Source organism: Lissotriton vulgaris, chromosome 12 (genome assembly GCF_964263255.1).
Source record: "Lissotriton vulgaris chromosome 12, aLisVul1.2, whole genome shotgun sequence".
Taxonomy (NCBI): domain Eukaryota; kingdom Metazoa; phylum Chordata; class Amphibia; order Caudata; family Salamandridae; genus Lissotriton; species Lissotriton vulgaris.
The window spans coordinates 158,604,027-158,630,105 of NC_141700.1; the positions used below are offsets into that span (position 1 = coordinate 158,604,027).

Here is a 26,079-nt window from a genome sequence, read left to right on the forward strand (position 1 = left end):
GATATTTGTGTGACTGAAGAATCGTCGGTAAAATGCCCTCTTGCACCAGAAAATGACAACAGACTGAACCTGAAGAACGATACAGTGCCCACAATAGAAGAGCCTCGTCGATGCCCTGCTGAATAGCCGCAGCGCCCGCCACCAGAGGGTTAACCTCATCTCCCTGCTCCCCACACTCGGATCTCCCCGTGGCCCAGCACAGACTCAGACGGCTTCTGTGGCCGCGCAAACCCGCACCGGCCCCCAAAGAGCTTGGAAAGCGCCGCGCCAGCTGTGAGCAGAGCTGAAAACACAGCTGCAGGCATGATTTGAAGCCGATCACCCGCTTTCGCGGGTGCACCTCTGCCTGTTCATGCAGATGCTGCACTCACCCACTGAGGCTCCGGGAAGCGAGCTAGGCTACTTTCCTCTTCGCCGACTTTACATTTAGGAATCCGGTGCAGGGGTGTGTCGCGTACACGGCATGCTTTCTATCTCTCCAGCAGTAAATCTCGCTCAGACAGGTTCTTCCAAAACCCTGCATCCGAGCAGGGTTTTCAGGTGAGACGTTGGTTTCTCAGCAAGTCCTTTCAAGGCTTTTCGACCGTTTAAGCACAGACAGATCATTTTATTTTTGTGCCTCACAGATTCTATCTAACATTCCCAACTCAATGGTACTCATTTTATCGACCTCAGATGGATGAAAGGCCCCGCCAGAATTTGAACCTGTGTCTATGAGATCGAACACAAACCCCTGCAGTGGATGCATCGGTCCACTGAGCCACCAGAACAGGCACAAAGCACTTAGTAATCTCTTGCTATTAAAATCAATTTCATATGAGCAACATTACAAATGAACTGAAGCTAACAATGTGTGTATTTTTATGTTTTTCCTGCAGTGATAATCAGAGTGTAAAATATTAAATACGTTGCTGTAGATATTTCCTTCCTGCTGACCACTGTTTGTTTTAGAAAAGAAAAAACATAAGAATGGAAAGCCCTCACTCACTCACCCTCAACCCCTCACCCTCAACCCCTCACTCACGCTCACTCTCACTCATCCTCACTCAACCACCCTCAACCTCACTCACCCTCAACCCCTCGCCCTCACTCACCCTCAGCCTCTCACCCTCACTCACTCACCCTCAACCCCTCACCCTCACTCACTCACCCTCAACCCCTCACCCTCACTCACCCACCCTCAACCCCTCACCCTCACTCACTCACCCTCAACCCCTCACCCTCACTCACTCACCCTCACTCTCACTCATCCTCACTCACCCTCAACCCCTCACTCACCCTCACCCTCACTCACCCTCAACCCCTCACCCTCACTCACCCTCAACGCCTCACCCTCAATCACCCTCAACCCCTCACCCTCACCCTCACTCACCCTCACCCACCCTCACCCACCCTCAACCCCTCATCCTCACTCACCCTCAACCCCTCATCCTCACTCACCCTCAACCCCTCATCCTCACTCACCCTCAACCCCTCACCCTCACTCACCCTCAACCCCTCACCCTCACTCACCCCCACCCCCTCACCCTCAACCCCTCACCCTCACTCACTCACCCTCACTCACCCTCAACCCCTCCCCCTCGACCCCTCCCCCTCAACCCCTCACCCTCACTCTCTCATCCTCACTCACCCTCAACCCCTCACTCACCCTCACCCTCAACCCCTCACCCTCACTCACCCTCACCCTCAACCCCTCACCCTCACTCACCCTCACCCTCAACCCCTCACCCTCACTCACCCTCAACGCCTCACCCTCAATCACCCTCAACCCCTCACCCTCACCCACCTTCACTCACCCTCACCCTCACTCACCCTCACTCACACTCACCCTCACCCACCCTCAACCCCTCATCCTCACTCACCCTCAACCCCTCATCCTCACTCACCCTCAACCCCTCATCCTCACTCACCCTCAACCCCTCACCCTCACTCACCCTCAACCCCTCACCCTCACTCACCCCCACTCACCCTCAACCCCTCACCCTCAACCCCTCACCCTCACTCACCCTCACCCTCACTCACCCTCAACCCCTCACCCTCAATCCCTCACCCTCAATCCCTCACGCTCACTCACCCACACTCACCCACACTCACCCTCACTCACCCACCCTCACTCACCCTCACTCACCTTCACCCTCACTCACCCTCAACCCCTCACCCTCACTCACCCCCACTCACCCTCAACCCCTCACCCTCAACCCCTCACCCTCCCTCACCCTCAACCCCTCACCCTCACTCACCCTCAACCCCTCACCCTCAATCCCTCACCCTCACCCACACTCACCCACCCTCACTCACCCTCACTCACACTCACCCTCACTCACACTCACACTCACACTCACCCACACTCACTCACCCTCACTCACCCTCACCCTCACTCACCCTCACCCTCACTCACCCTCAACCCCTCACCCTCACTCACCCTCAACCCCTCACCCACCCTCAACCCCTCACCCTCACTCACCCTCAACTCCTCACCCTCAACCCCTCACTCACCCTCACTCACCCTCACCCTCAGCCTCACCCTCACTCACCCTCACTCACCCTCACTCACCCTCACTCACCCTCACTCACCCTCAACCTCATGCTAAAGATTTACAAAAAAACCCATAAACAATTCTAAAAGCACTAACTCTAATGCTGCGAGACCTATTGCATTTCTAATGCTTGTTTTTTTTTTTAACAAAAGACTTCACTGACAGCGCATGAGTGCTGTTCAGGCACAACCTGACAAAGAACAATGGTGTAAAAATAGTTTAATGCCAACTTACTTTCTTCAAAAAAAGTAACTGACACCACCCATAAATCTTAGGAACTTTCCGATCTTGATCCAAAACTCGATTGTAAATCTGTTTTGAGTAAATGACTTCTGGAGATCATAGCTCTTAAGTCATAATGCCCAATAAACATACATTCCTGTAGTTCAAAACTTTTTGAATACTTAAACAGACCACTCCAAGAAAGAAATTGCAAAAACCGGACCATACTGTAGACATTCCACACCTAATATTGAATCCTCAGCCTCCATACTTGTGTAATCCCATAGCTTTCCATTTTCTAGGTGGTATTTTTGTTTAGAACATGCTCCTGCCCTCCCTTAATATTTCAGGAGTAAGAAGGGATACATTTAGCACCACAGGCTAAATAAGCCTTTGGTGCAAGAACTGCATGCAATATCATAGACTCGTTTTCTACCCATTAATTACTGTTTATGGGCTTACTCTGTGCGTGAAATGTCTTTATTGCAATATCTCGGGTTCAACAAAAATGAGAGCAGCAGATTCTGATCTATTCACTAACTGATCACCTGTGATGTAATATGCATTAAAGGAAACTTGATTCATTGGAAGGTACAGAATATATTCTTCTAAAAATCGGGAAATGCTGGATGGATTTGTATTATTCCCAGGAATAATGTATATGCAGTAAAGTGCAGTGGATGGTTGCTTAGAAGAGGCTAATGCCAACTGAACTGGTTGAAAGCTATAACCAAATATGGCTCTTGAACATTAATATTACCTATCTCACATATGTTATTATGGTTGAAAAAGTAATCACATAAAAATATTTTATACGAATAGTTTTTAAACCTTTCTCCAAATGTGTGTATGCATTTATAGGTCTGTAGTGTTTGAGCTATTAAGAAAACAAACAAGCACTGGTAAAGCAAATAGGTCTTGCGTTTTGGTGGTGCTGCAAAACATCAGCAAAAGATTCTGTGCAGCATGTCCAAAAGACAAAAAGAAATGGTAAAATGATGCAATGAAGTTGCCACATGATTTTGTAAATTATTCCGGCAAAATGTTTTACATTACTGATCAGTACTGAATCAGTAATTTAAAAACATTACGCTCAAGTAAGCTAAAGCAAAGGGACGGAAGCAATTTGCTTCCTGGCCTTCCCATAAAACATTAAATAAAGACTGCAAAGAGGCAGAGGGTAGCAAAAGGGGAGGATTATAAAACAAAAATAAAGCGGACATACACAACAGCTTCAACAACCAACCAACGCACACCATGACCGAGCAACCACCCCCCACCACCACCCTCCACGCCTGGACCCCGATCAGCACCGAAGACACCATCCGCACGATGAACTCCATCCACTCCGGATCACCGACCGACCCCTGCCCTCACCACGTCTTCAACAAGGCCGACGCTGTCATCGCACCCCACCTGCAAGACATCATCAACACATCCTTCGACACCACCATCTTCCCTGAGAGCTGGAAACACGCCGAACTCATCGCTCTACTCAAGAAACCAACAGCGGACCCCACCGACCTCAAGAATTACCGCCCCATCTCGCTCCTCCTGTTTCCAGCCAAAGTCATCGAGAAGACCGTCAACAAGCAGATGGCCGCCTTCCTCGAGACGAACGGATCCCTCGACCCCTCACAGTCCGGCTTCCGAGCCAACCACAGCACCGAGACCGCCCTCATCGCCGCCACCGATGACATCCGAGCCCTGATGGACAATGGAGAAACAGCGGCCCTCATCCTCCTAGACCTCTCCGCGGCATTCGACACGGTCTGCCACCGCACCCTAGTACGGCGCCTCAGCAACATCGGAATCCAGGACAAGGCGCTGGAATGGATCATCTCCTTCCTCGACGGAAGAACACAGAGAGTCCGCCTACCACCGTACAAGTCAGAGGCCTCCGAAGTCATCTGCGGCGTCCCCCAAGGATCATCTCTGAGCCCCACCCTCTTCAACGTCTACATGAGCCCCCTCGCGGCCATCGTACGCAAACACAACCTCAGCATAATCTCCTACGCCGACGACACCCAGCTGATCCTCTCCCTGACCAACGACCCCGCCGCCGCCAGAGCCAACCTGCACGAAGGGATGAAAGAGGTAGCCGAGTGGATGACGACCAGCCGCCTGAAACTGAACTCGGACAAGACGGAGGTCCTCATCCTGGGCTCCTCACCCTCCGCCTGGGACGACTCCTGGTGGCCTCCCGCCCTGGGCACCGCACCCAAACCGACAGACCATGCACGCAACCTGGGCTTCATCCTGGACCCCTCCCTCTCCATGACCAGGCAAGTCAACAACGTCTCCTCGGCGTGCTTCAACATCCTACGCATGCTACGGAAGATCTTCTGGTGGATCCCCACCGAGACCAGGAAGACCGTCACCCAGGCCCTCGTCACCAGCCGACTGGACTACGGCAACGCCCTCTACGCCGGTACCACCGCCAAGCTCCAGAAGAGACTCCAGCGGATCCAGAACGCCTCAGCCAGACTCATCCTCGACATCCCACGAACCAGCCACATCTCCGGACATCTGAAAGACCTTCACTGGCTCCCCGTCAACAAAAGAATCACCTTCCGCCTCCTCACCCACGCACACAAAGCCCTACACGACCAAGGCCCGAGCTACCTCAACTGCCGAGTCAACTTCTACGCTCCCAAACGCCACCTCCGATCAGCCAACCACGCCCTCGCCGCCGTCCCCCGCATCCGAAGAGCGACTACAGGAGGAAGGTCCTTCTCCTACCTGGCCGCCAAGACCTGGAACTCCCTCCCGACCGACCTGCGCCTGACCCAAGACCACCTCTCCTTCAGGAAGAAGCTGAAGACCTGGCTGTTCGAGCAGTAGCGGCACCCCCCCCCCCCCCCAGCGCCTTGAGACCCTGCGGGTATGTAGCGCGCTTTATAAGTGTCACTGATTGATTGATTGATTGAAAGTTGGGACAAGAGGTAAGCAGCACACGAGGAAGAGAGCAGCACAGGGAGCTACGGGGGTTGTATGACATTACCACGCCTTCCTTCACCACGCACGTCTTTACATCGCACATTTCACAACGCATACCACTACCACGCATTTACATTTATTCACATTACAAACACCTTTACCACGCATACTTTTACCACGCTTACTGCCTCTGAAAAAAATCTATCACAGTGTAACACTGCCACCTACTGTTGAAAAGTTTACATTAACTCAATACATTTTTTATTCCATCTGTCGTTTACACATTTGCTAGTAATTGAACATGTTATATTTTTGGGGGACCCCCCCCCCCCCCTCCCCTTTTTTTAACAATCCTCAAATGCGTGGTTTTGTCTTGCGATGTAAAGACTTGAATGCCAGCAGTCTTTACGGTCTACAAAATGGGTGGAAAATGTACTATGAAGTAAAAGATGTTTCCCAGGTACTGGAGAAGGCTACAAGGGGGAGAGAAACGTGAAGTACAGGCGTTGGAGGGAGAGAGAGAGGGAGAGGGAGAGAGAGGGAGAGAGAGGGAGAGAGAGAGAGAGAGAGAGTGTGTGTTTGTGTTCGGGTGAGGTAGAGTAAAGCATATGAGGAAGAGAGCTGGAAAAGACATGCATGCTTAACCAAAATGAAGCACGAAGTTCCAAAAAAGTGAGCAGTGGAAGGCTACATGTCATACAATCAAAAGGAATGTAAAGCCGCCGTGCTTCAGGGGAGGGACAAATACAAGAAGAGGAAAGAAACTACTGAATAAGAAGCAAGTAAACAAGAGTGAAAATAAAGTCAACCAATGGGAAGCAATGGGCAGGCTCCAAGCCCACTGTAAGTTCACAATAGGTACTTGGCAACCAGCCATTTGGTATACGAGAACTACACATGAAGCCATCACAATAATAAGTGTATGTGTACATTGGAGGGCATTTACAGGCAAGAAGAATTGTACAACAGAAGGGTGCTTTACACCATCCTGGGTTGTATGGCATGGCATGGTTGAGAGGCTCAAAACAGTGTTGAAAGTGACCACACAGATTGCCAGGAGTAGAGGGACTTGAAAAGAATGGGAGGATGAGTTCAAGTTGTTAAGGGGTAAGAATGCCAATGCCATGGTACCCCCTGCTTGGGTAAACAATAAGGATGCAAGTGTGGATGAGAAAGTGAAGGATTTGTGAAAATTGGAGGGAATACAAACAAGCATTTACAATGCAACGGTTTCGCCTTTGGAAAAGTTTGAGCTATTGGCATTGTGAATGACAAACTTTTTATTTATTTGTTGGTTTTGAAAACAGATAAATAAATGGCATTGTCATTTACAATGGCAATAGCTCTAACTTTTCCAAAGGCGAAACCATTGCATTGTAAATGCTTGTTTGTTATGCGCGGGGAGATTAAGTGATTTGCCCAGAATCACAGGCTGTTGAGTGTCCCTTCCCAGACTCGAATCCCGTTCCCCGGCTTCTAGGTAGACCGCTCTAGCCGTTAGGCCACATCCTCTCCCCATCTGTGCTGTAATTACAAATCCACATTCTTGAAATAAAGAAAAAAAATCCAGGATGTCTGTGTATGTAAAGGAAGGGAAGCACTTTTTAAATACAAAACACAATTTAATGTTGACATGGAACCTATGTTGCACAAACTACCTTTAGATGTATGTCCTGTTTTTTCAAAACTCACATTACCAGAAAGATATGGAGGTGTGCTTTCTTAAAAAATTTGACTGGGCTGCAAGATTGCTACTAAATTCAAGAGACCTGCGATTTTCAAAATACACATGATTGCGTTTTGCCTCCCTTGGATCGTCTTACTCTCAAAAATAGCCAACAACTTTCAAAAGCAAGATCAAAGCCCTGAAATACTCTCCTAGACTGCAGTGGTTCTAAAATATCACTTCCAGCTGTGGGGCCTCAGAAATGTTCTTAAACCTGCTGGTTGATGTTTTATTACTGAGTCACCTGCTTCACTTCCTATGCCCTTATGGGGCTCTAACAAGTCCAAGAGGCAGTTTGGCTTTCCACTCAGATCTCAGGCGTATGAAACGTAGAGTTGAGTGATTGCAAGCGGCATCCTACACAGTTATTGCCGTACACTGACTTTTATCACAACAGCGCACATTTTACACACTGAAGTAGTCAGACTTTCAAAAACTAGGTTCCCTTCCAATTTCAGTCTTAGCATTTTTCTCACAAACTGATTAATTGTGGAACCATGTTAGAAAACAGGTACAGCTGTCAATGACATCAAAGAGTACATTTTAAATGTATGGATAGTCTCTCCAGGGCCACCTCAAAGGAATTTATACATGTTACTAAGTATGATGTGATCATTCAGTACAGCGAAATTGCAAGGGAATGTTGAGGACGTGGTAAATGTCAAGATGTACAGGCAACATGTCAACATTAATTTGAGACCCGTGGTTTTGTTGGGCAAAAAATTATGATCGTCTAGATGTTACTGTCTTAAAACTTCCTTCATGTCAGTAAAAGTTAATTTGTAAAAATACATTTCCTATTATCCCATTCTCTAAATTCACAATTCCAGATTCTGGCAAACACAGATAACAGCCTACATTTAGAGATATCCGCTTGCGCCATGTCCGATGTGAGTCGATCACGCAGGCCTTGCCTTGAATTGAGTTTTAGTAGTTGTAACCCTGCACTTATAAATTTAAGATAACTAAAATTACATTCAAGTGTTTCAAAATGCAAAGTGAAGTAAACAGCCTTTCCTTGGTTTTTAATGTGCTCGCAAATCTATTGTGTTGCATTTTCCCAGTTCATTAATAAGTAACGTGATACAGATTCAATTTGCCGAGCTGGGTCTCCTAGACATTTTAACAGAACACGCATCATTGTTTTGCATAATTTGCTCGTGATGAGAACCAGATTTTCAAAAGAGGGGGAGCATTTGTTCATTTGGAACGAAAAGTCCCAACAAAAACTCAGTGTCAGGGGCAGGCCGGAAGTCCTGCGAGTTCTCAAGTCTTTGCAGGTCAAGATGCGCTCAAGAGTGGAGCCTCCCGAGGTTGGAATGGAGAAGTGCGCCACCAAGCGGTCAGCAACGGGTGCTGTGTTCTCTGAAGGAACAAGGGAGCGTGTGACGCTGCAGCATCAACTTAAGTCGTGCGTGGATGCACCCTGCCGGTGCGGCAAAACGGGAAGAAGAATTGATGTATACTTTGCATAACTCGGTGTGCTCTTTGTAAGACTTGGGCGCCAATCCCCACGGGGCTGTCTCGGCTTTTCATTCTGCTGACAGTGATAAAATGTGTATCACTGGGTGTGATAACCTGCTATGTAAGTTTGCGGGTGCGTGAGAGATTGTGTGCTAGTTTCAACCCCCGTATGATCATATATGTGTAATTGAAAAGCCCAACGCCATAAAAGTGGTTTCCGGAAACACGAGCGCCTGTCTGAAACTGGGCTTTAACTACAGCGGTAAAGTAACGGTAATTATGTTACTGTATGGTATTACAACTGTATTAAGGTTCTTGGCAGAAAAAAACTCATGGCATTGGGGTTTACCAGTGATGTATTCCGCAACTTTGCATTGCAATTCATTTTAAACAGTAATGGAATTACCGCAAAAACAGCGGTAACTCAGTTACAGCTGAAATTCATCAGAAAAAGTACCAAGTCAGGTCCCGGGCCGTGCTGTGATTGGCTGACGTCACGGGGGTGTCCCGGGCCGGCAGCCAATCACAGCGCAGCCCGGGACACACGGCAAAAGGGGCGGGGCTTAAAAAAAGACCCAGAAACGCCCCTGAATCGCGTTTTTACCAGAAAGCGTGATTGACAGCCTCTCTCTCCCAATGGCTAGCCTCCCTTTATGGAGCTAGCCAATGGTAGAAGGGGCGGATTCAAGTCCCCATATTGTAAACAAAAGCTTTCGCCCTGGGCGTAGCACCTGCGGTGCTACGGCCAGGTCGAAACCTAAAAAGAAGATATGTGAGAGAAAGGTGTGGTACCATATTATAAAGGCTGTTAAAAAACATGGTGTATGTGGGAGATTTGGATAAAATCAAACATCCAGGGTACAGTAACAAGGGAAGCAATTTCTCTGTGCAATTAGTGATCAAATTGTTTGCCAATTCAGTGCAAACCGAGGACTCAATCAAATGGACTTTAAATAAGATGGTGCTAGTGAAAAATGAAGATAGTGGAAAAAAAAACTAATAAGTGAGGATGGGAACGTCTGTGGCAAGTTGTTGTTCTGGTAGAAAGAATGACATGAGAGGGAAGCTATACATATATTTACCATCCAAATTGTGGGTGATGTACATTTGTATATTTATTTCTGCTATTTGTTTAGTATCCATTCTGTAGCTTTAACGTTAGGAAGACAAACTTTGTTTTGGTAAGAAGTAAAGTGGGTAGTATTTTGCATGCAAGCAGCTTGATGTAAGCGTCAGAATACAAGCTAGGCATTTGATGATGGAATGGAACAAGTGAAGAGTATTTTTTACAAAGACAGTGAACAGTGAGCCTGCCCAGAAAGTTCCTTGCTGGCCGAGGTGCTTCCTCTATGAATAAACCTTGATACTTGCTCCTGCTGTGTTTACTCATTCATTTTGGAGGTCTACAACTTCATTATAAACCCACTCCCTAATTATGTTTTGCTCATTGTGCCATCACGAAAAGAGGCAATGCATATGCATTTTTTTTAATTGAGGAATATAGATCATTTAAATCAAATATATTATAAAGTTATAATATAAATAAAGAATCCAGAGACAACTCGAAAGACGAGAATTATTAAATAATATAACTCCATCAAACATGCGTAGGTATCTAAACAGAACAATGAATTTATCAAGAGAGAAAATTAAACGAGTCGGTTAAGGCACATGGGGGTATATGTATGAAACCATTTTCTCGTTCGCAAACGGGACGATTCTCAGAATCGGCCCGTTTGCGAACGGGAAAAAGCCTTTTGGGATGTATCTTCCCAAAAGGCCCTCGCACAATAGGGAGTCGCAAAATTTGCGGTTCCCTATCCTGTGAAGGCATTTAAGGAATTGTGATTCCTTAAATGTAAAATAGCACAACTTGGGTGCTTCCAGAATTGCATTTAAGGAATCACAAATTGCGATTCCTTAAATGCAATTCTGGAAGCACCCAACCTTAAAGTTGGTGGTACGCCCCATGTGCACACATTTATTTCAGGGGTGCAACAGGGTGTCCTTTTGACACCCTTGTAACCTTGAAATTGCATTCGCAATTTGTGAGTACCTAATGGATACTCTCAAATTGTGAATGTCTTCCCCTATATGAATGAATAGGTTTGGTTTCATCAACTTTTATTCGATTATCAATTTGAATAATCATAAAAAGTACATATTTAAAAACTTTTAAGCACATAAATAAGAAAACGGTAAAGTCACAAAGAAATTAAATCACAATAGAAAAGGCATTTAAAATAGTGGAATAGTTTTTACAATTTTTAGCAGTACTGATTTAGCTAGAGATATTGCGACGTATTGTTATGACTGCTTTAAGAAAAGTCACTATGAGTTTGGCTTCATGTGGCGATTTTAAGTACTGCAAATAAGAGAATGCTGGGTAGGATTGTCTAAGTCCACTGGATCGGAGAATAGGGATGATCCATGTTTTCCTTGGTAGTTTGTAATATTTGCAGAAAAGGACGACATGGATCGTGGATTGTGGGGATGCTCCGTCACAGGGGCACCTCATCAAGTTACGGGACCAATTTTGCATTTCCGAAATGAAACCAAACGGAAGAAGATGTTAAAGCATAGTCTTGTAAGTAAAAACTTTTCATGATTGGATAAAAAATACGTCAGGTAGGGCTGAATAACTTTTCCAGACTGTAGTGCACAGATTTTTTCGTTTTGTGGTTTAGTAATCTCTGCCTGGTTTTGAAGGTCTCTCAGATGGCCCAGACACATTAACTTTAGTTGCTTCCTGGAAATATCTTCCACTGAGGGAGGTTCATCAAAGTAGTGTTCACAGTCCAGGTCTTTAAAGAAATTACGTATATAGTTTAGCCACGGGATTTTCCGCCAGTTTGTCAGGCCTAAACAGTCAGTGATGAGGGAGCGAGTTAGATGGCTTTCGGGATTGCACCATATTCGATGCCACAATAAGATGGGCTGGCATCGAATGGTGTCGATGATGTGTTCCATGCCAAGCTCCCGGTGTGAGGCTAATATCGGGGAGCTTTGAGGGAGGGCTAGGATGTATTTTATAAAAGCATTTTCAGTGACCTGTAGCTGGTCAATACGTCCGTGGCCCCAAATTCCAGCTACATAGGTGGCCACGCTATGGCATTTTGCATAGTATATGGTCAGGAGTTCAGGTGGAGCTGGTTTCCCCAATTTCCTCGAGAAAGAGGTTAGTGCTGAGGTTGCACGGCGGAAATGTAGATTTCTGGCTTCGATTGCCTTTTGCCAGTTCATTGAGTCATCCACTAGGATGCCCAGGTATGGATAAACCGGGGTTTTTTCTAGTTTATTGTTATTGACCGTTATAGGTTTGGAAATTTTGGTCCTGGGGCCGATATTCATTGTAAACGTTTTCTTGATGTTGATTTTGAGACCGAGTGAATCCATGAATGCTGTGTATTTGTTAAGTTGTAGCTGGAGTTGATTTAAGGTCCGTGCTAGGATTACTGAATCGTCAGCATACAGGAGGGTGGGTATCGGGCGATGATTTATCTGGGGCAAATCCTGGCTCCCTTCCAGCATAGCCTGTTCAAGCCCATTTGTGTAGAGGTTGAACAGGAAGGGAGCCAGTACACATCCCTGCCTTACTCCCTTCGTTATTGGAAAAGGTCGTGACAGTTCGCCGCTGGTGCCAAATCGTACTCTGCCTTCAGCGTTTGTATAAAGTTCTCTTAGGAAAGTTAATATCGGGGGGTCCACACCAAGGTCGGTTAGTATTTGCCAGAGTTTCGTGTGCTGGACGCAGTCAAATGCCGCACTTAGGTCGACATAGACGAGGAAGATGTTACCTCCTTTGGCGCGAGCATATTTACCAGCCAGGAGAACAAGGTTGAGGGCCTGCTCCACGGTCCCGAGCCCCTTCTGGAAACCGTATTGCAGGTCGGTTAAGATGTTATTCTCCCGGGCCCAGGATTGTAGTCGGTCCAGGAGTAATCGGCCTGCAATCTTGCCCATGGAGTCCAGAAGGGAGATTGGTCTGTAGCAGACGGGATCGTTGCGGTCACCTTTTTTAAAAATGGGTAGTAGAATTGAGGTTGACCATGAATGAAAGAGACCGGTTGAAACTACTGCTGACATGACCCGTGTAATTATTTTTGACCAAAAGTCTACGTCATAAAGGAACAAGTCCATTGGAACCCCGTCGGGGCCAGGGGCCTTGCCAGTTTTTGAAGCCCTGATTGCTTTTATGATTTCGTTAAGGGAAAAATGTGTCTTAATCGGGTAGATGTTGTTTTCCTCCGGCGGGGCTTCTTGTGTTGGATTATTTGGTATGGAGTCTGATGATGTTCCAAAGATTTTTGCAAAGTGGGAGACCCAGTCATCCTCAGTTATTGCCACGTCGAGGTGATCAGGGTCTGTGCTGTTGGCCAAAAAGGGAGATCTTATGGTTTGCCAGAATGCAGTGCTATCTTTCCTTCGGGCACTGTCGTGTAAACGTAGCCAAAGATCTCGTTTGATTTGTTTTTTACGGTCTTGCCGAGCAGAGTTATAATTTTTCCTCAAGTGAGAGATTTCCTGGGGGTCTCTCGTGGGCTTGCGCAGAGCTTCTTTGAGGGATGTAAGTGCCTTCCGACAAGCGGTGTCAAACCATCTCGTGGTGGGGGACTTGGTCTTGTTTTTTAAGTTGACAAATAGCTCATCCCTTATTGTTTCCTGGATACTTTTGAAGCAACTGACAATTATTTGCGGTGGCGTCTCCAGAGACATGCATTTGGATAGCCATTGGTCTGTTTTTGCGAGGACCCTCTGTGTCATCTCTTCTGGGTCAATCTTTGCCCATTTGATTGTATACCCGTTCAGTTTGTTCATGGACACTGAATGTTGATCAAGGGAACTGAGCTTTGCAGGGTGTGCTCCTGCTCGTTTGATGTTGATTGTCACGGTGAGCGGATAGTGATCGCTTATTGGGTTTGTCCCAATTTGGTAGTTCGTTAGTTGCCCTTTGAGTGAGTTTGAGGCTATTATATAGTCAATGGTTGTGGAGTAGCCTCGCCCATGGAAGGTGGGTAAGTAATCCTGCTGCGGGTCGACTAATTCATTAACAAAATCCATATCTAGAGAAAATAGGATTTCGTTAAGTTTGTTACCGCATGTCGAATGGGCGAAGTGAGGAGTAGGATTCCCAAGTTCGTTCTGGAGACCACAATTTCCATTTTTGTGGCTTGGGCACAAAGGGAAGTTGAAGTCGCCACCCCAAATGAAATGAGTTGAAGATATATTATTGTCATTTTGAAGTGAGGTTAGGAATGCGGCTATCTCTTCTAGGTTTGACCAGCATTCCAGAGTGCCTAAGTTATTATAGTAGTTTATGAGTATATGGTTATTGTCTTTGGGTGCTGTTATCTGCGTGATTTGCATGATTTGGAAAGTAGGTGACTCCTTTAATAGTTTCACTCTGAGAGGGAGGGTATTAGCGATGTAGGTCGTGAGCCCCCCCTTTGGTCTGCTCATGTTTCCAGGTACTGCTGGGGTAAAGAAAGTTTTATATCCCGCAAGATGTAATGGGATTGTGCACCAGGTTTCTTGCAGACACAGTATCTGATGTTGCTTTGCTGTGTCAAGCCACGAGGCCGATGTTATTTTTGAGGTCAGGCCTGCAATGTTCCAATATGCGATGGAGAGGCTCAGGTTTATGGTGCCTTCCGAAACAAGTGGTGGAGTTGACGGGGTATTTACAGTCTGGGTTTCTGATAATTGTTGTGGTTTGACCTGTGGGAGTTTGACGGAAACTTTAGAAGCTACAGTTGGCTGATGAAACAAGCCGGAGGTGGTTTCGTCTTCAAGTAGAAAGGTTGTGTAGGTGACTTTGTTAGGAGTATTTGGGGAAGTAGTTAGCAATTCCTGGAATGGGTTTTTATGGTTGTCTGGAAGGGACTCTGAGGATGCTAGGTACTGTGTAGAGTTAGCTGGATGTGATGTGGTGGTGATGTTTGTGTGTCTAGGTTCCGCCCTGAGTGGTCAATCGACCATCTCTAGACAGTCAAAACGGTTTTGCGTTGGAAAGCCCTGCCAACCTTCGTAAGTTTGATGGGGTCTTTCTTGCCAGTATTGCCTCGGCCGTTCTCTCGGGCCATTTCTGCCTCCGTGATCATATGTATACTCCATCTGGTTCCATGGCTCTTGGTTCCATGGTTCTTTGGGGATCTGGTGCCAGGACCAGGGCGGGGTATTGCGATGCTGTCTCGCTGGGGGATAGAAGAAAGAAAGATGCCGAGCATCGATCCCCCCCTTTTTTTCCAGCGAGGGCCAGGCGCAAATGTAGTCCACTGCGGAGGGGTCTCTGCATGTTACTATAATACAGTCCCCGCGGGTCGATTTTGTTGTTTTACCTACCCAAACTACCCTACGGACTGCGGAGATCCCTCCTGAAAGATGGGATTCTAGAGGTCTGTTAATGCTTAACCATTGCATGACCTTATTTTTAAGTGACCATGCAGTTTCAGGTGTGTCATCGGTTAGCTCTGGTACGCCTGTGAGTACTATTGTGTAGGGAGTGGCTTCCGGAGGCAAGTGGGCTGGACGTCTGGTTACTGGTGTTTTTTTAGTGATATTCTTGGGGGACGGCTGGGAGGCCGCTGGTTTCGGTGGAAGAGATACTGGCTTTTTTTCGGGATGAACTTTGCTAAAATTATTTGTCGCTGGTCCTGGAGTATCTACAGTAGCTGGGTCTGTGTTTTGAGTTTGTTGGTTTGATACAGCAGTGGTTTTGCTCCGCTGTGGTTGAGGCGTTGTAGTTGGCAGGTTTTGATTTGCAGTGTTTTGTTTGTGACTTTTTGGGGGTAAGGTGGTTGGATTCGAGCGTTTTGATGCTTTGGGTGGTTGCGCTTGGAATTGCGTTTTAGGTGGCTGCGGTGGATTTCGCTGGCCCTTTATTTCTATGCGCGTGTTGGTGTCAAGGAGTGTTGCAGAGATTATGGTCAGCTGAGCTTCTATGTTTCTAATATTGAGTTGAATGGGTTTCAGGTATTGATATAAGAGGTCTTTCGTTGTAGTCAGAACTTGCGAGGTGACTTTGCATGTTCTGCAGAGGTTATCGGTGGCCTCATTAGAAATTGTCAAATGAGGTGGGTTGATTACAGAGGGGAGTAGCGTGTTTTGTTGCGTTGTGAAGTTTGGATGGGTTATAGCATGATCTGAACAGGGAGCTGTGGTTGCTGCGTTTTCAGCATTTGTTGTGGCATTTTGTTTTGGGATAGCTCCTTCCCTTTCTCCTTGAAGGTGCAGGTCAACGTTTGTCTGGGCTCCCGCCTGAGTTTGACAAGCCGCCAGGTCGGGGGTTGCTTCCAAATCATCCGAAGTTAGTGAGAGGTCAGACTCAGACTGTTACAGAGAGATCTACTATAGAAGGCACTGTGTTTATGTCAGGAGCTGACAAAGTCACGGGAAGGGAACAGTTTTGGGAGTTGAGATGAATAGGAGAGGTGGCATTTGCTATGGCGCCTAAAGAAGATCGTTTTGCGTTCGCGTTCATGAGGTCTAATGACACTCTCTTTTCCATCAGGGCAATACTCTGATTTATTACCTCGTGGGTCCGTGAAATGAATAGGTCAATGGGACCCGTTATTTGAGCTACCTCCTGCGCATGTTTGGATTTGGTCTTTGAGGTACTCCTGGTTTTCGGTGGCATGATGTTGTCTGCTGGCTGGGGTTTCAGTGATGAAAGGGAGGTGGCCCGGTCCGGTCGCTACCGGGCACTAACGGGCAACAACGGGCCCGCCCTTGGCCCGGGCTTCGCCCCGGGCTACGACCCGCGCGTGTCCCGCGATGCGCGTTACTGGACTTGTTTAAATCAGTGAAGGGAGAAAAAGGGGGCGTGGCACTGGGAGGGGGCGCGGCTCATGCGGGAAGAGGAAACAGCTGATGGACTTGACGCTGTTCCTCGCAGTCCCGGGGCCGCGCTTCTCACCTCCTCTGCGGCCTCGCGGTGGCTTTCTCCTCCCTTTGGCAATGCGGTGATTTCAGCAATTAAAGAGCTACTCCTGTAGCGAGATGCAGGTAACGAGTCTGGAGCACTGGGTCACAACCTCAAGGTGAGCGGCACCCGCACAGCGGGGGCCGCGAGAGGTTTTGAAGGCCTTGATGGGGGCGGGCACTGGGAGGGGGCGCGGCTCACGCGGGAAGAGGAAACAGCTGATGGACTTGACGCTGTTCCTCGCAGTCCCGGGGCCGCGCCTCTCACCTCCTCTGCGGCCTCGCGGTGGCTTTCTCCTCCCTTTGGCAATGCGGTGATTTCAGCAATTAAAGAGCTACTCCTGTAGCGAAATGCAGGTAACGAGTCTGGAGCACTGGGTCACAACCTCAAGGCGAGCGGCAATGAATAGGAAAGTATTCCTTAATTGCGAATCGCAAATTTGCGATACGCAATTAAGGAATACGTAGGAATCGCAATTAATATTGCGAATCCTACATACATTGCCCTTTGCGAGTCCTTAATAGCAAATCGCTAAAATTCGCTATTAAGGACTCGCAAAACGCATTCATGATACATATGCCCCATGATGTCTGCATTCCTTCATATTTCCTAATTACAACCGGGTGGGAGATTCAAGGTGTCCCAACTCCTCGGTTCCCACATTTTTACAAATGTGGGAACCGAAGCTTACGAAGACTAGAATTGTGCTTTATTACCGCTAGTTCCAAGCTGCAAAGAAATACGAACTCCCGCCACCTAGACAGGGGCTGGAGAGCCTCCTTCCGCAGTATACCCACCACAGCATACAGCATGGGTCGAAGGCTATATCCACTTTACCCATTGGCTCTCTTTAATTTAAGTGATAGCACAAAGCCTGTGTACATTCTTCACGTGACAAATCTTTTCAGTGACAAAGCTGGTTCAAAGTATACTTTCTTGTATTATTTACTTTTGTATATTAATTTTAAGAATTCCCTACAGATGTACATGCACCTTGATTGTCTAATGGGGTTTTGATTTATTTCACATCTCTTTTTTGAAAGGTGCTATTGTAGAGTGTTGAAGTGGCATTCTAACATTGTAATTGCCTACATACAACCCGAGTCTTAGGTTGTGATCTCTTCTTGTCTCCTTCACAAATAATAATAAAATCCGTGACTCAACTGAAAGGACAGTGAATAAAATAATCACTATTAAAATGCCCATATCAGGGCATGTTTATAAAATGCCTTTTTTATTGCAAGCATATGACGGCTATGTTTAGGTGGTAGCAGGTTTTATTTACTTTTATTTATTTTGTGGCACATATTGCGATAAAGAAAATCAAATTTAGCCATCACACCTGCCTCCCAGGGCCAGACCCGCTGGCTTAGCCAGTCCTTGTTTTAACTTTCAGCCCAGCTTATTGAGGTGGAGGTAAGCTGCAGTGAGTAGAATGAAGGGTATTACATGTGGCAATAATACATATTTCTAGCTCCCCCTTTACCTTCACCCTAATTCGAGTTCAAATTTCTAGTAGGGGTGAAGAGGCGAGTTCACCCCTTCCATGCCAGCATGAATTTGAAGAACCTCGATTTTGAGACAGAAAGGGGAAGGCCTGCAATCTACCCCCATTCTGACCCACCATCCCAGCCTTTAGCTTTGATGTTGATGGGGAAGAGGAGGTAGGAGTGGGAAGATGGTCTTTGCATTTTCTCTCCCACCTCATCTGCTGCTCCAGCATCAAATCTGAGGATGAACACAAGGGGTAGTAATTGGTAAAGCTGGATGCATTCTCTGTTCTCAGAGCAGTTCCTCCTGCTGTTGCTGTTACTCTTACCAATCAGATCTGAGAGGGGAGAGGGTATTGCCTCCTATATTCTCCATTAGGCTGCGTACGTTTCCATCAGCATAAGTTAGTTGTGCCAGAGGTGAAGAGTGTACCCACAAAAGGTTTCAGGCCATTTTTTAGGCTAGCACAGATTTAGCGTAGCTTTCCATACTCCCCAAGAAAACACAAGCTTGCCTTATCCATCGAATTGGAAATTTGAATAACCTTTCTGTGCTCCCTCCTTTCCCATCCTCCAGCACCATGGCAAAGGAAACCCTTTTATATTTAAATATATTAAGGTAACATGTGCCCCCAAATTCATGATGCCCTTATACACCAGTCATAAGGATATTTAAGTTTTTAAGTTAGTTCCACCTCTCATCCCCTCCCTTCTTAATGGTTAGGAAGCAATTCTTAATTGAAATTCCTGCTTCTGCTCCATCGTCTGTATATCTTTCTTTTTTTCTATTATATTACCTGCCAGAGCCCTCGTGGCTTACCCTTCTGTGTGGGAGAGCTTTCTTTTATTTATTTTTAAATCCAATTTTAGTCTGTACAAAAAGGGGAGGATTGGATAACCAACCACAGGACTGAAGCATAACGCTGTAAACTCCTGACAAAATGGTTTCCCTTGCTACTTTTTGTTGTGTTGCTGTGCTTTTTCCCCCAGTCCTCTCCATTGATGGGTAAGTCCCAAAACACTAGTACCTCACAGGGACGGTACACACTTCTCTGTGCTCAGCTCCATAATAGGCTCCTGTCAAGGTTGTGTCACTGACTCAGTAGAATGACCCCCACCAAGTCCCTCAAGATTCCTTCTTTCTTCTTCTCCCCTCATCTGAAGGCTCAGCAGGCTCGCATCTGCTAGTCAACAAATTCTGGCCTCCTTTGAGTACACCCTGGTAGGTGTATTGCTCTTTTGGACACTCTTTGGCATGCCAGTTATGAACAATTCTTGGATTCCATCCATCACTTATTTTTTTTGCTCAGTGAGTCTTTTCGTACGTGACACTCAGTGAGACACCTGTATGCACAGATAATAGTCCTGAGGCTCGCGGTGCCATCTTGTCTCTAGCTGTACTCCATTGAGGAGGCCCAATGCGGATTAAAATGGTCTAGGGTTCCCATGCAGGGGATAGGCGGCCCGGCAGTTCTGGCTGGACTCCCCTTCTTGTGTGATGACAAAACAAATTAGCATATGCAAATACTTGATTCGATGTATTCAATCTATCTGTCAAGTACCCCGGTTCCATCAATGTGCCTTGCTTGGTAACAACCCTAGCCTCTCACTTTCTTATCAAGGTAGCTTCTTAAGTGCTGGCATGAAGCAAAACCTTGTTTCCTTAATCAATTTTTTAGAGATGTATTGCTTTTACCCTTTCATAATACCAGCAAGGATTATAGGCTCCCCCAAATTTTATTTTCTACTATTTACAATTAAGGGAAGTTTTATTTTGACTTCCTGCTAATAAAACAAGTATGATTAGCAATCAATTTTTGCAGCGTTTTGTTAAAATAGCGAAACGGTGCTTTATATACACTTTTGATCTTATCTTGAGGCACCAAAGTAAAACAACCTTTAATTTTGAGGTACTGCCCGCCAGGGGGTCCCGTAGCATTGTAATGTTTCCACTTCAGAGATGCGACACACCGGCCTGCTTGCCCCGATCACTCTCAATGTTCCTAGGCTTAAGGCTCACTCCTATATGATTTATATTACACACCATCTGAGCTGTATAAATGCCACACAGAAGAAAGGGGTCAGGGAACTTCTGAGCTTCTACAATGATACAACAATGGAAGGCTTCGGAGGACGCAGTCAAGAAGCGCAAGTAAGATGGATTGACAGGTGAGCTGGTGATCCGGCCCTGAGGTGTGATTTCACAAGAAAGGAAACTAAGCCTTTGGCACCTTCTGAGAATCAGCAAATACTTTAGCTCATATTATTTCATACCCAGCTCCAGTTTTCAGATGTTTTAAAAATACAAGCAAAACACTAACTTTGTTCAACATCAATAGCAGATCCCAAGATGTTTGGAGGCTTTACCTGTAGATCACTGGATTCCTGCTTTTCTCCAACTTGTGGGACTAAATACTGAGAGCGTAACACCTTCCACCTGTATAAATAAAAATATACAAGGAGACTTAGGGATCAGGTTGCAATTTCTATTCTGTAGCACTGCTTCATTTCATCATCTTTACCAAATGCACCATAAACTACAATGCTCTTGCCTTGAGGAATTATTAGCATCCCTGTGTTGGCTTCATCCACTTTGTGTTTTGGTAAACTTTGGGGTGAGGCAGATTCTCAGTCCCTGTGCTTCAAGGGCTTCATCAACAAGCTATCATTGCCCATTGCAAACATGTTAAAGTACATTTTTCTTAATTCCCATGCTTCTTTTCCCCAAATGAAGGCAACACAGTGTAGCCACTCTGCTAAGGACTTTGACAACTTTTACCTGTCATTTGTGAAATACCTATTGTGGACAAAACTCATACTTAGCGCAGGCTTTGGGTGAGCCCACTGATTATCACTGGTTGGCTTTCTGGTTAATCGCATTTGCTTGCTTCTAATTCAATGCTTCTCTTTCCTTTCTTGTTTGACCCTTCACTTGAGGATACCCTCCATACAATTATTTTGATTGGACGAATTGGATCCTTTCACTGCCTACATTCAAGGAACTACTTTTTTTCTTTTACATTCAGCATTCCCTAAAAATGCCATGCCATGCCCTCTCCTCCGCCAGCTCGCCCACTGCTTTCCTGATCCTCACTGCCCCGCTATTTGTTTTTTTTTATTCAACACCCCCACACAGCTCATCCTTGTTCCTCCTCCATCCCGGCTACACTAGCCATTAGTTGAAATTCAATTCAACTGACACCACATTCTGCCAACTACACTTCTGCATTCTTTTTTTATTATAGTTTGAAGGTTCCACCTGCCATTGCTCCTGTACCACTCCTAACAAAAACCAAAAAGAAAATTAACATTGACAAACATTGGAGATATATATATATATATATATATATATATATATATATATATATATATATATATATATATATTTACGTCTTGTAACAGTAAATTAAAAACAAAAAGGTAATCAAGTTATGAAACATGTGCGAACATACGTCATTATTTGGGAGCCGAAACAGTGTGATGAAGTATACTTATGAATGAGTCTACACAATTGTATACATACACATCTTTGTGTCTTTTTTTGCTGAGACTGATCAGCAATTAACTTTTTTTTATTTTCCAGATACTGTAAAACAATGTTAAAATCAATGTCTTCATTGGAAAAGCCAAAAGGCGAGACCTATTGGTTTTGCCAGTGCTTCTTATGTTTAGAAGTATTTGCACTTTATCACCATTAGGAAAAAACTATTGTGCTGGTATTGAAGGTGCTAAGTCAAGCAGACAGAAGGTGAACATTTTGGACCCACTTTGAAAGAATGCACCATGCCTCTTTACATGTGTGTATGGACACTGCACGCTTACCTTCTTGAATATCTTGACGATTGGCTGGTTTACTATCCTGAATTAAATGGCTGACTTGAAATAGAGACTTTTCTTAAACGCGGCAAAACCAGCCCTTCACATACTTAAGAAACTGAAACACCCTTGCAAAGTTTAGGAAAACCTAGGTCATCATTATATTTACAAAGACCAATAAATATTGCAATGAAACCAATACCTTACGATATATCTTCAGTGTGTTTTACAAAACTGCATCACAATTAACAAACGTGGAAAACGATTAAATTAAGAGCACAAGTTCGGATGGAAACTAAAAAGTAATGGCTGGGTCTTTGTTAGTTTCAATAAAAAGTGCCTTGCTTCCAAGTAACTCCATATCGGACAACCAACCACCCTCTTCAGAGTTTATGAAAGCTCTGCCTAAAGCAGGCAGGGAAACATCCATTCCTGTATTCTGTGACATACACATCCGGGATTGTGAGACGTTAGTGCTTCAATCTTTGTGGATAGTTCCCATAGTCTGAACAAGAACAGAATCAAGAACCTGTGTGGTTTTTGGAGATTTTTCTCAACAACAAAGTAACCAGAAAATGATTTAAAATACTCCCACTTTGAACCTCACTGCTAATGGCACAGATTGACCGGAGCAAGTACACCAGACCCTCCATAGGAGAGATTCCTGTAAACTTCCATCTATCCAGCCATTCTTCAAACCCTACACTCATCCATCAATTCTTCATTATCTATCAGTCAAACCACTGACCCTTCCACTGATTTACACATCTATTTATCATTCAATAACCCATACTCTCACCCATCTAGCTTCTCAACCATCTGTCCATCCACCCATCATTTCACCCACCCTTTAACCTTTCTTTTCATCTGTCTTTTAACCCCTCGATCCTTTCGGCGAGCCATCTACCCTTTCACCATGCAACTATTCAGCCTTCCACTCCTCTTTTTAAGCTTCCTTCATGTCCTTTTTCCTTTCAACCTTCTTCTGTTCCATCACATTTTCTTCATTCCTTTCACCCTTTCCTCAGTTTTGCTCTCCCTTCATACCTTCCTGCCTTCCTCCAGTTTTCCATCTAACCATCTTTCTTTTCTCGCCTTATTTTCTTACCTTTATCTCTTCTGTTCGTTCTATTTTTCTCTCTTTCCATTTCCCCAATTTTCTTCATTTCTCTTTCTTTGTCGCTTTCAAAGTTCATTTTGCAGCCCACCTGGTATTTCCCTACACTAATGCTTTCTGTGCTTTTTCAACAAACCTGAAGCCAGCAGAGAAAGACTCAAACTAATCAAGGTTTTAGTGGCACTTAGCTTACCAGCCCATGGGGCTACATGCAACCCAAGGGATTGGGAGAGGGTGTTTACGACAACACTTTTTCACAGTGCTATTGCTGTGGGTTTGACCAGTTATTTTCTATGCTGAACTTGTGATCTCTGTGTGAGGAAAATGACCATGTTCCTGACTGTTCTGTGACGTGCCTGTGGGTGTGTGAAGGGTTACACCTCTCTTATCGATGCTGCGCCAGTTGTGTGTATGTGAGAGAAGGTTCACTATGTTGCTGGTGCTTACTACAGCTGTGTATGACTATCATCTTTATAATCTAATACAGGATGACAAAGTTAGTTAATGTCATTTTGTACTGAGATGTAGGTTGAAGTCTTCAAAGCAATTTTCTGCAATCCAGTCAATTCTAAAACAATGACTAATCTGCAAATGAAGGGTAAAATAATATAGCACTAATGCCCTTCCATATTCCAATCAAGACAAGAAACACCAAAAAGCCTTGGTATACAGCTGTTCTTCGAGGTCTAAAGCAGAACTGTAAAATGGAGAGAGCCTGGAGGAAACGTTTTTCCTCAGACACACACACGGCACCAGGGAATGTTTCTGAGGCAGGAGATAGCAGAGAGATGGGCGGAAATATTGTTTTGGCTGCTTTGATATTATGGTTTATTTTTAATTGTATCAGAACAAAATGGTTTTTCAGTCAGACAGAGGAAAAAATCTAATTTCCCATGGAATTTCAACAACACAGCAATTTCAATTTCAATTTCAGATGGTGTAATCAATCCGGTTTTCTCTTTTCCTTCCATCATCTTCATGCTTGGCCACCGATGTCCCCTCGAGAAAATGTAAACCTCAGTCAGGCAAGTACATGCTGGCCTTAGAGTCTACTATGTTTACTTCTTATTATTTTAGTTCTTTCTTGTATTCTTTTTATGTTTTCTGGCAAAACCCCGAGGGAAGTAACCACAACCCGTAACAAGACATCCCTGTGAAATAGGCGACGTACTAATAAAAACAGAAATTCATTCTACTTTCTCAGGTAATACCCTGAGCCTACAAGTCTTTTGTTTGGCCCCGGTGCTTAAAAGAACATCACCCCGTGCACACTGATAACAATGAAGTCAACCACTCTGGTTTTTTTGGACGGTGGAGAACAATACCAAAAAAAAAGAAAACCTCCAAGAAATTAGTATAGGAACAAGCATTTACAATGCAATGGTTTCGGCATTGTTAAAGTTAGAGCTATTGGCATTGCTCATGACATTATTTTTATTTATGTTTTTGTTATTAAAACATAAATAAATGGCATTGTCATTTACAATGCCAATAAATTAATGGCTCGCAAATGCGAGACATATTGCATTTGCACCTACATAGAGCCACACACACAAAGCCACCCACACACACATACAGAGCCACCCACACAGAGTAATTCACATAGAGCCACCCACACACACACATTCACATAGAGCCACCCCCACACACACAGAGCCATCCACACACACACGAGCCATCCACACACACACAGAGCCACCCACACATAGAGCCACCTCCAAAAAAAGCTACACACACACACACAGACAGAGCCCACCACACAGAGCCACACAGACTGACCCCAACACACACACACAGACCCCAACACACACACAGAGCCCAACACACACACAGAGCCCAACACACACACACAGAGCCCAACACACACACACAGAGCCCAACACACACACACAGAGCCCAACACACACACACACAGAGCCCAACACACACACAGCCACACACACAGATCCACACACACAAGGCAAGAAAAAAGGCACATTCAGGGGGGCCGAGGCAAGAAAAACGGCACAATCAGGGGGCAGAGGCAAGAAAAAACGGCACAATCAGGGGGGCAGACGCAAGAAAAACGGCACAATCAGGGGGGCAGAGGCAAGAAAAACAGCACAATCAGGGGGGCGGAGGCAAGTAAAACGGCACCATCAAGGGGGCAGAGGCAAGAAAAACGGCACAATCAAGGGGCAGAAGGCAAGAAAAAAACAGCACAATCAGGGGGGCAGAGGCAAGTAAAACGGCACAACCAGGGGGCAGAAGGCAAGAACAAGAAAAATGGCAGAGGCAACGCACTGGTGAGATCAGTGCGGGCATCCGAGCAACACACCAGGAGGTACAGAGCCTCCTCGCAACGCACTGGTGAGCCTTTGTTCTATCTAAATAAACCCCAAGAGCTCCTATAACATCCAAATCAATGGAACATCAATATCTGTATTTTTGTAAAAACTGATCAGATTACTTATTGAAATTAAATGAAGTGTGACTGAGCCTTCGGTTTGAACTTTGGGTTTGATCTCAAAAAACACTAACAGGAAAACCCTCTGGTAATGTTCTTACTAAAGAAACTAGATCCCCTAAACTTCCTGCGCAGGTTATATTGAACAGAAAAGAGCACCTTTGCTGTTAACCACTGCAAAGTGGCTGATTCCAAAGGCTCAAACAGATATTTTTGCAAGCCCTGCAAGACTGTTGGTAAATCCCAGGGTGATAAAGGACTGTGAAGGATAGTTTATTTTCAGTTTGATGCAGTCTGACAACCAGAAAGCCAAGGGTACAACAGCTGATATGCCCCTACATAATTATCTAAATTATCTATTTCTCGTTCCTTTCTGGGGTGCAATGATAGCACTTTCCAT

At 45.4% G+C, this 26,079-nt stretch overlaps 1 protein-coding gene across 7 annotated transcripts in view; it reads right to left on the minus strand.

Moving 5' to 3' along the window:
• PDCD2L (programmed cell death 2 like) overlaps window positions 1–26,079 on the minus strand; it is an 80,025-nt gene that overhangs the window by 15,496 nt on the left and 38,450 nt on the right. For all 7 annotated transcript variants that reach the window (XM_086947669.1, XM_086947665.1, XM_086947671.1 and 4 more), the window contains one exon: window positions 20,668–20,737. In XM_086947669.1, coding sequence (XP_086803795.1) covers window positions 20,668–20,737 — 70 coding nt within the window. The remainder of the gene's footprint in view (window positions 1–20,667; window positions 20,738–26,079) is intronic.